Genomic DNA, 9,965 nt, shown 5'->3' on the forward strand with positions numbered 1-9,965 from the left:
CTATGGGGAGACCAAAGCCTCCATCAGCTCCTGCCCACCACCCTGGGATAAAAACCTCTCCAGAGTGAGCAGCACGGCTTCTTACAACCTACCTGGCAACACGCCCACCCCCCTGGCAGACGCGCACAGACCCAGGTGCACACGGAACACACATGCACACCCCAGATGTGTGGTTCTATGGGAGCCCAGCCTGGGCCATGCCCACTCGGCCAGCCCGGGGAGTGCCAGCACCTGCGCTTTGTACCCCTCGAGGGGTTGGGGACTCCCTGGAGCGATGGCTCTGACTTTCTCTGGAGGGTGGCTTTTGGGCTAGGAAGGAGGGGCCAGTGGGAATACGGAGGATGGTCCACATCAGCTGATTCTAATAGTGTTGAGATTTGGGGCCCACAATAGGCCTGGACTGCACGAGGCAGGGAGCTCAGCGTCCATGCGTCCCCTCGCCCTGTAGCCAGGAACACCTTGGTCCCTGTTTGCACTGTGGCCAGGGCCCGTTGCCATGGTAGCTAGGCCCTATCGCCAGCAGGGCCCGGTAACCACAGCCCCCTCATGCTGTGCCCCCCTCCAGGTGGTGAAGTGGGCGATGAAGAAGCTGGAGCTCACCAAATACGCCGACAAGCCGGCCAGCACCTACAGCGGGGGCAACAAGAGGAAGCTGTCCACGGCCATCGCCCTGATTGGCTTCCCTGCCTTCATCTTCCTGGTGAGCAGTGTGGCGCCAGGCCCAGGCCGGGGGAAGGGACGCGGCTCAGCTCTGTGCCCGGGGCGTCTGGGTGAGCCCAGGAGCGGGCTCTGCTCTCCCGTTCGTGTCCGCCTGGCTCCTGCTCAAGGGGCAGACGTGCCATTGGGATGGGAGGTGCCTGAGGCTGAGCTAATGCTGGAGGGCAGCTAGCTGCCTTTGGTAAAACAGATCCAGCCATCCCTGCCAACCCCCTGGCTGAGAGAGGGGCTCTCCTTCGCCTTTGCTCCCCCTGCAGCCCCGCTGCCCCTGGCTCTAGGCCGGTGCTGGGGTGTGAGCTGGGATGGGGGTGCCCTGACTGCGAGGTGGGTCTACACCACACGCCCCAATCCCGGCATGAGGCTGGAATGGGGAGCAGACAGGAGCCGTGTGCAGCAGGGCTGAGGGGCAGCCATCGAGATGGGAGCAGGAGGGGGAGACAGTGGCTAGGACAGTGTGATCCTGCTCCATGACTGGGGCTCCTGGGTGCTACCGTAATACACCTGATACTTCAGTGGTTCTCAACCTGGTTTCGGGGGGGAGGTCACCGAGCAGGGCCAGCTGGGGTCCAGGGAGAAAGCTGAAGCCCTGCCACATAGGGTTGAAGCCTGGGCCTGAGCCCCGCCACCGTGGGCTGAAGCCAAAGCCTGAGCAATGTAGCTTGATGGGGAGCCCTGAGGCCCCAGGCAATTGCCCTGCTTGCTACCCCCTAACACTGGCCCTGGCTTTCATATGCAGAGAACCAGTTATGGTGGCACAGGGGGACCATAGAATTTTTATAGCATGTGGGGAGGGGGCTCAGAAAGAGACAGGTTGAGAGCCCCTGTGATACATCATCCTAATGAATAAAGGGCGAGGGAAGGTGCCAGTGCAAGGGGGGAGACAGGGGGAAAAGACTGGGCCCAGTGCAGGAGGCCAGGGTGGGTGACCTCAGCCTCTCTCCCTTCTGGAAGGACGAGCCGACGACAGGCATGGACCCCAAGGCCCGGCGCTTCCTGTGGAACCTCATCCTGGACATCATCAAAACGGGCCGCTCTGTGGTGCTGACGTCCCACAGGTTAGTGAGGCCTCAGGCCGCCGGCCTGAGATGTGACAGCCCCCTCCTGTCCACCCCACCCCACCACGTGGGACCCAGCACGGGAGAGCTCTCCATGGAGCAGAGCAGCCCAGCCTAGCTGGATGCATGCGGTGGGGGAAGCGAAGGGGCACCAGTGCCCAGTGAGAAGACACGGTTCCCTACCCCACATCCCTGCAGCACAGCCACCGTGGCAGGGAAGCCATCAGAGCCCCAAAAGAGCCCAGGTCCCATTCACATCTGAGGTGTCCCCTTCTGGACTGATAGCACCCCAGGGCCCTGCCACGCAGCACCCCCTGACTCGTGTGCAGGCCATACAAGTGGCTTGGCCCCTGGGACGCGTGAACCCAAAGAGCAGGGACCGGCGCCCAGCACAACCAGGCCGGGCCGCCCCTGCTCATCTCTGCCTCCTCTCCCGCAGCATGGAGGAGTGCGAGGCGCTCTGCACCAGGCTGGCCATCATGGTGAACGGGCGGCTCAAGTGTCTCGGCAGCATCCAGCACCTGAAAAACAGGTAAGAGATTCCTGCCCCGGCGAGGGAGGGGCCTGCGGGGAAAGCATCCGACCGGCACCCATGCCCCTGGGGACAGCCCCATCCATCTGCAGAGAGGCCTGCGGGGAGAGTACCTGCCTGGCCCCCATGCCCTGGGGCAGAGCCTCTTCCCCCCAGGGAGGAGGCTGGGAAGTGCTGCCGCGGTATCAGGGTAGGGGAGTCATGGCGCAGCGTCCATCGCCGGTGTCACTGTAAATTATAAATCCTAGAATGGTAGGACTGGAAGGGACCTCGAGAGGTCGTCTAGTCCAGTCCCCTGCACTCCTGGCAGGACTATGTAATAACCAGACCATCCCTGACAGGTGTTTATCCAACCTGCTCTCAAACACCTCCCATGACAGAGATTTTACAATCTCTCTTGGCCATTTATTCCAGTGCTTAACCACCCTGACAGTTAGGACGGTTTTCCTAATGTCCAACCTAAACTGCCCTTGCTGCAATTTAAGCCCATTGCTTCTTGGCCTCGCCTCAGAGGTTAAGGAGAACAATGTTTCTGTAGCCTCGGGATTTCTGGCCTCGTCTGTACCAGCAGCTCCCCGGCTGGCATGCTCTGTGCCAGTCCCTGGTGTGAGGAAGGCTCCCCCTCTCCTTATGGGTGTCAGGCACGTGAGTGCAGCTGGGTGGGCAAAGACACAGGGATGTGGGCTGGCAGCGCAGCCAGAGGCTGGAATTCTGCTTCCCTGGTCCCACGCGGCCCAGGGGTGATAATCTGCCAACTTGCTGCCACACCCAGCGCCCGGTTCTTGCTCCCGAGCCAGTGTCGATGCAGGGGGCAGCATGGTTGGCTCCCAGGGAGGAAGGCCAGGCTGGTTGACACCCTGGCTAGAGCTTGCCAGTCAAGGAGTTGCAGGGACAACTTCCTTGGGGCAAACGCTCCTCCCTGGCACCGATTTGTGCCCTGCTGGGCGGGGCGGGGGCTTAGGCTGCAGCTGGGCCTCTCGGGGGATGTGGATTCACGTGGCGTCTTCGGCCCTGCCCAGGTTTGGAGATGGCTACATGATCACGGTGCGGACCAAGTCCAGCCTCAGCGTCAAGGAAGTGGTGCGGTTCTTCAACAGGAACTTCCCCGAGGCCATCCTCAAGGTGAGCACCGCCCCCCGCAGCGCTCCCTCCCCGGATCAGGGTCCAGGAGACGGCCTGGCTGGAGCCCCAGCAGGCCCCTGGCTTTCTGTGTGGCTTCCCCTCTCCCTCCCTTCGCAGGCGTGAAGGGCAGGGCTGAGTGTTACCTGGGCTCCTGGGGCCTGGCTCTTGGTTGACACCACGTCTCCGGACTCACAGCGTGTGCAATGAGGCCAGCCGGGAGCCTCGGTGCTCAGCAGTAGGGACAGCAGCGGGGCCAGGGTGTCATCATAATGACCCTTCCTCGTCCTCCCCACATCCATGGCTGGATCCCACAGCACTTCGATGAATTCAGCCCCCGGGAGGTCGCCTGGCGGCATTATCCTCATTGCCCGGGTGGAAAGCTGAGGCCTGGCACGGCAGAAGGGGTCGCACATTATGCCTGGTGGCAGACAGGACTAGCCGGGGTCTTGTGCTTTCACCACAAGACACAAGAGTTGCACCATCTGGTGCTTTACAAAGGGGTCTGGTATCAGCCAGCGTCAGAGATGGGACGCAGCACACCGCCCCCCGCCCCCACTGTCCCTGAGCCCAAACGGTCCCAGCTCAAAGGGGGGCAGGGTGATTACCCCTTTCCACCACATCCCCAGCTGCTCCCCCAGTGAGCAGGCAGTCTCACCTTTATCCTCCCCACGGACTCCTGCCCAGCGATCGACCCACGGCCAGTGGGTCACCACTAAACGCGGGGCCGAGTCCAAGAGGAACAGAGATGGACTGGCCAGGGAGGGCCATGAGCTGCCCCTTGGTGCCTGCCAAGCCCTGGGGTAAATACAGCAGGAGTGGGGGACATCAGGGGCTTCCAAGCATTTGTGTAGGTTTCCCCCTCAGCCCTCTGAACACTGGCAGTCTCTTGCCACTGGCAGGAGCCGTGGGGCAGTGCTGGGCCTCACATGGGGGACCCCTGCTCTCGCTTCACAGAGGGACTGGAGGGGGTCAGGGTCCGGGGGCAGGCGGGGAAGCTGGCCAGTGCCTCGGGGGTGAGCCTGACGCCTGTCCCACTCCCACAGGAGCGACACCACACCAAGGTGCAGTACCAGCTCAAGTCTGAGCAGATCTCGCTGGCCCAGGTCTTCAGCAAGATGGAGCAGGTGGTGGACGTGCTGGGCATCGAGGATTACTCCGTCAGCCAGACCACACTGGATAACGTGAGTCCCGGGGGCAAGGGGCAACCCGGGCGGGGCCAGCACATGCCCCGTCTGGGCGGGGGTTCTAGGGAAGGGCCTGCTCTGGGGTCACCCATTGTAAGTGCAGGAACGCACTAGCGACAGCCAGATTTAGTGGGGGTCAGAGCCTTGCCTGTTCATTGTCCAGCACCGGCCTCCATTGGGCATTTCACCCTGGTGGGCCCTTCCGTGGCCCCGGCTGCGCTGCGGTCTGTGAGCATGTCGGGTGCATGTGGCGGGCCTTAGCTAGTCCCAGTGATGGGGCTGATCTCCTCTGGAGCTGGGGGTCACTGTGCAGAGCCCCGAGGTGATTGACTCCAGCCCCACAGGGTGTGCAGACAGGCTGGAGGGTGGGACGGAAAACCACCCCCCTTTGCTGGGTGGGGCGTGGGATCTCCTGAGCCCTGTCTGGAGAATGGCGCTTTCACCTTCACTTTTCCAGGTGTTTGTGAATTTTGCCAAGAAGCAAAGCGACAACCTGGAGCAGCAGGAGACCAGCCCCAACTGCTCGATCCAGTCCCCGCTGGAGCACATCCTGAGCCTGCTGCGGCCCCGCGCCGCCCCTACCGAGCTGCGGGCCCTGGTGGTGGAGGAGCCCGAGGACCTGGAGACAGATGACGAGGGCTTGATCAGCTTCGAGGAGGAGAGGGTGAGGGGGGGCCCTGTCCCCAGACATCCAGCAGAGCTTTCCCAGGGCAGAGCACGCCCTCTCCTACATGTGCCTGCGCAGGGCAGGGCGAACGCTGAGCTCTCGGGCATGACGGGGAGTCCCTGGGCATCGCCCTCCTCTGGGGAATAGGGAAGAAGCAAAGACCCCAAAGTGGATTTTGCCGGCCAATCCCAGAACAAAGTTTGGGCCAGACTCTGCTGCCCATTGCACCAGACAGAACCTGCCCAGACTCCTCTGCAGCCGAGGGGCTGCCCCGGCAGTATTAGGGCCAGAACCCAGCCCTCAGGGTGCAGGAATCTGCTCAGGCAGCCTCTGCTGTCTAAGTCCCACTCCCTGGCAAGGGGTGATGCCCCTTGTGCCCTGCCTGGAGCTCTCAGGGAGATGCCTGTCGGGGACTCAGAACCCAGACGGCAAGGTTCGTTGTCTGACCGCAGAGAGAGACAGGCAACACCAGCAAGGTCCAGTGACAAGCTCTTTATTGAGGAGTGCACACAACAATAGAGAGCGGCTCGTCTCCAGAGAGAACCAGCCACAATTACAATAACTAGTGAGGTTATATAGACAGTTCCCTCGCGTCATAGTTAAAACAACCCAACCCAACCCCCCTTTATGAGTTAGAAAGCTTCTAATATTCCTGCATATCTATCTTCTTTGGCACTACAAACAATTCGTGATGCCTCAGCAACTTCTTATCAGCTTTGTTGTCATGCACCAGAAACTAGGAGAAAGGAGGGAGTTAAGAACAGATGAAGAACAGAAACAGGGCGTGGAGACTGCAAGTCTCCATATGTCCAAACAAACTGTTCCTAGCACATCTGGTACAAGAGTGCGGCCCCCCCTCTTATCTCGTTCTCTGCAGCTCAAGCAAGCCTGTCCTCAGGTTTGACAGAGACACAGGAATGGCCCAGCAACTACTGTTAGCCTAACTTTGGCTAAGCTGGCCAAACAACCTGTTCTATCCTCCATTTTCTTGGGCCTAACATGCCCATTCCCCAGCCCCTGAGCTCCCCTGTCTGGCTTCTCCTCTGGGCCTGCGCAGCCCATTGGGCCAAGGGGGGAAGGGCTCAGAAGCTCTCCAGGAGGCCAGCTGGGTCTCAGTGCCCAGGGCTGGCCCAGCTTAGGGATGCTGGGCTCAGAGGAACCAGAGCAATACTCCCAGAGCCCCATTCCCTGCTGGGTGGGTGGGGGCATCTCGCTTTCACCAGCAGGGCTTGAGGGGGTTGCAGACCCTGCACGGATCAGAACCACTGAGACCCCCTGCTGTCATGTGCCCCCCCCCCCCCCGCCGCTCTTCTCTCTGCAGGCTCAGCTCTCCTTCAACACGGACACTCTCTGCTGAGGAGCCGGGAGGAGCGAACTCCCCAGCCTAGGAGCCGCTGACTCCCCCTTGTCCCAGAGCCCCCGCCCCTCCCCGCCCTCCATTGAGTGGCAGTCATCCAGCGTTAGCTGTCGGCAAGGCTGTTAGCCGCCTGGATCCTCCAGCCCCAACCAGAAGCTGCCATGGAGCTGCCACAGCAAGGCCCAGAGACCTGAGGGCAGAGCACTGGCCTGGATGGACACTGGAGGCTTCTCCCCACCGACCGGGCCCACCGCTCAGCGACCCTCGCCCTGGCCTGCCGCAGCTGCTTTCCCTGCGGCAGCTGGGGGGCTGCTTGCAGTGGCAGAGGGGAGAAGGGCTGGTTGCCTGGGGGTTGCAGGAAGGTGGCGAAGAAGGGAGGAGTAAATGTACAGAGCAGACTGCGTGCGGCCACCGCTTCCTTTGATCCTTTCCGGAGGGACGCGAGAGGAGCCGCACCCTGCGGTCGGGGCTGGCGGTTTGCTTCCCCTGCCCCGCAAAGGCTGCACCTCGGGGCGGATTCCACACGGTTACCTAGCGCTGCCCCCAGAGGCAGGAGTGGGTGGCGCGGCCTCAGAGAAGGAAGATTTATTTTTTTAATGATGTGACAGATGGCTCGGCGCAGCAATGCCGGCCTGCCAGGGGATGGGGGGGGGGGGGGGGGCTGGGCTTTGCTTCTCTCAGGTGTCTGGCTTGTGTGGGTTTTTTAAACATGGGCCAGCTGCCGTGAAATGCGGGCTTGGAGCAGGGCCGAGGGGGAGGGCTTTCCTTGCTGCCCAAAGCAGCGCTGTCAGAGACGGGCTGTCTCCCACCGGGCTGCCTGGATGCCGAGGGACGCCGCAAGCGACTCCCAGCCACAGCCGAGCCATCCCAGTGCTTTGAAGGCTGCTCACACTTGGCAATGCGTCTGTGTACGGCTCCTCCCGAGCCCGCACTCGGCTCCCAGGTCCTGGCTGCCTGAGGGTGAGGCTGCGTTCCAGCGGCAGGGCCGGGCTGCAGGGGCAGGCAGGAGCCACGCATCAAGCTGCTTTCACCACCAGCCCGTCCTCAGGAGCTCCGGCCTGCGGGAGAGTCCCGCCGGGGAGATCCAGGCTTGGAGGTTCAGGCCCGTCTCTAAAGCAAACCGTACAGAGGCAGCAGCACCCCTTTCATTGGCCCCCCACAACCTACCCTGTAAATCTGCTACCCTACCCAGGGGGCGGCAGGACCCCAGACCTGCTTTCTGCATCAGCGGGGAGCCATTCTGCGACAAGGCCAGCTTGAGTTTTTCTCCAGCCCCACCTTTGCTATAGAAGGCAACCACCATGCCAGCCTCTCAGATGGCCAGCTCCCCCCAGGCTAACCCAGCCCCACAGAGAGCCCCTGGGGGGGCAGCCAGGGCAGAGTAGACTCACAGGGCATTGCATACTCTGGCCTGATTCTCTCTCTCCCCCTCCCCCCTTATTTTAAACTAGGGAGAAAAAAATCCTGGAATAATTTGTGGTTGAGGAGATGGAGGCTGGGGGCTGCTGGAGCAGGAGGGGGCCTGACCCCTCCAGGGAGCCAGTTGAGGTTGCAGGGGTAACCCTGGAAACACGTTCATGTGGCAGTGTTAGGGTTTCTATTCCAGTGGGGTATGGCCACTGGGGGGGCGATATTGTCCACCGCCCCCCGCCCGCTGGAGCAGCCCGCCCTCCCATGCACGGGGTCCAGTGGAGCGCATGCAGGCGGCTGACCTGCCTTCCTCATCAACTGGGGCATCCCCGGGCCAGCCTGAGGCGGCCTTGCGTTCCCAGCCAGAACACTCGGCTGCCCCAGCCGCTCAGGGGGTGGAGGGGAGCCTGGGCCAGGAGACTGTTCAGCCCCCCAGGGCGTCTTGCCATGAGAGGCACCAGGGCAGCATGGTCGGGCCCGGAGGTGTAGCTGGGCTTGGAGTGGCTGGAGGCCTCCTGAATCCCTGGGCCGAAGGTCCATCCTCCACTGAGCTGTGGCCCCGCCTGGCGCATAGAAGGGAGCGGAGGCTGAAGGGAGACTGGAGGTGATCTCGCCAAGGGGAGATGGCCCCCGAGGGATGCCAGGCAGGCCAAGGGCTGTGGAGGACCCCCTCGAGCATTGGAGCGCAAGCAAAGCCTGCCCACGCCTTTTCCCTCAGCGGCCATCCCCGCCATCCAGCCTGGAGTGATTCTGTTTGAGGCCAGGTACCTGCTGCTTGGTTTCCTGGCCATGGCGGGCCCCTGCCCCATCTGGGCTCTGGATCCCAGCAACCCTCACTCTGCCGCCATTAACCCTGTCACACCCTGCTGGGCCTGCCTGCGGTTTTTCCTTGCTTGAGCTGCCGTGGCCAGCTGGCCTCACCCTGGGAGCCCACACAGCCGCTGATTCCTGCGTGAAGAGCTGTCAGGTGTCAGAGACGTCTCGTGCCAAACGGGGTCACTGGGCACAGGCTGGGTGGCATCCTGGCATTGCATTAACAGGGCTGCCGTCAGGATGCACCTTTTCTCGTATTTCCTGACTTGGTGTTGTTTATAATAATTTATAATACCCACGTCCCGAGCCACCACAGCAGACGCCCCGGTGTGTTATTGGAGGGTTGCTCAGAAGGGCTGCACCCAGGTTTTTGGGTTTGAAGCTGTGAATCATATTGGTTTTCCTTTAGTGGTGGGGCATCAGGAAGCTTGTGGGTGTGAGACAGCCAAGGCCCCTGGACCGTTAATTTAACTTTAAAATCTGCAATAAAATCCGGGGTTGTTCACTTGGTCTGGGAGCCTGTGACTGGGCAGGCAGGGGGAGCAATGGATGTAACATGGGGGATGCGGGGGGAGTTGAAGGGAGGGCATGGGCTGGGAGAAGGGACGTCGCCTGTTTTCCGAGCCCCTTGCGGATACCTTCCAGGGAGGAAGCCGAGGTCTCCATGCTGGGCACATCCTTGGGCCGGTCTGCTCCCTTTGACACTGGCTTCTCCCCTTCAGCATTGGGCAGAGGGCTTGCGTGACGTGGCAGGAGTGCCAGCGCTGCCCAGCACCTTCTAACAGACTCAGCCGATGTCCCTCCTTTCTGCGGAGGAGCCCGCGGACTGGTTTGCCTTGAACTGAGTCCCCCGAGCCAGGGCTGATCTCGGCATGGCTGAGCCCTGGCATCACCGTCTGGGGATTTCCTTTGCTCCTCTCCAAACTCTAGTGCTCAGCCAGTTTGTGCCAATGCACTACGCCCTGCCTGGCCTGTGGAGGACAGGATATGCAGCAGCTGGTACTGTATGGACCACTTGGCTATTCCGGAGCCACCAATCTCCACCAGCCACTGAGTGCCCATCGCCAAGGGGACCTATGGGGCATCTCTGCCCACTTCATCACCTTTG

At 61.8% G+C, this 9,965-nt stretch overlaps 1 protein-coding gene across 5 annotated transcripts in view; it reads left to right on the plus strand.

Moving 5' to 3' along the window:
* The window catches only part of ABCA2 (ATP binding cassette subfamily A member 2), a 133,377-nt gene extending 123,978 nt beyond the window's left edge, over positions 1-9,399 (plus strand). For all 5 annotated transcript variants that reach the window (XM_024210174.3, XM_024210176.3, XM_024210175.3 and 2 more), the window contains 7 exons: positions 566-700; positions 1,669-1,772; positions 2,212-2,304; positions 3,324-3,426; positions 4,470-4,607; positions 5,068-5,274; positions 6,599-9,399. In XM_024210174.3, coding sequence (XP_024065942.2) covers positions 566-700; positions 1,669-1,772; positions 2,212-2,304; positions 3,324-3,426; positions 4,470-4,607; positions 5,068-5,274; positions 6,599-6,634 — 816 coding nt within the window. In that variant the 3' untranslated portion in view covers positions 6,635-9,399. The remainder of the gene's footprint in view (positions 1-565; positions 701-1,668; positions 1,773-2,211; positions 2,305-3,323; positions 3,427-4,469; positions 4,608-5,067; positions 5,275-6,598) is intronic.
* Positions 9,400-9,965: the final 566 nt, after the last annotated feature.

This window comes from Terrapene carolina, unplaced genomic scaffold (assembly GCF_002925995.2).
Source record: "Terrapene carolina triunguis isolate 2854851 unplaced genomic scaffold, T_m_triunguis-2.0 Scaffold449, whole genome shotgun sequence".
Lineage (NCBI taxonomy): Eukaryota > Metazoa > Chordata > Testudines > Emydidae > Terrapene > Terrapene triunguis.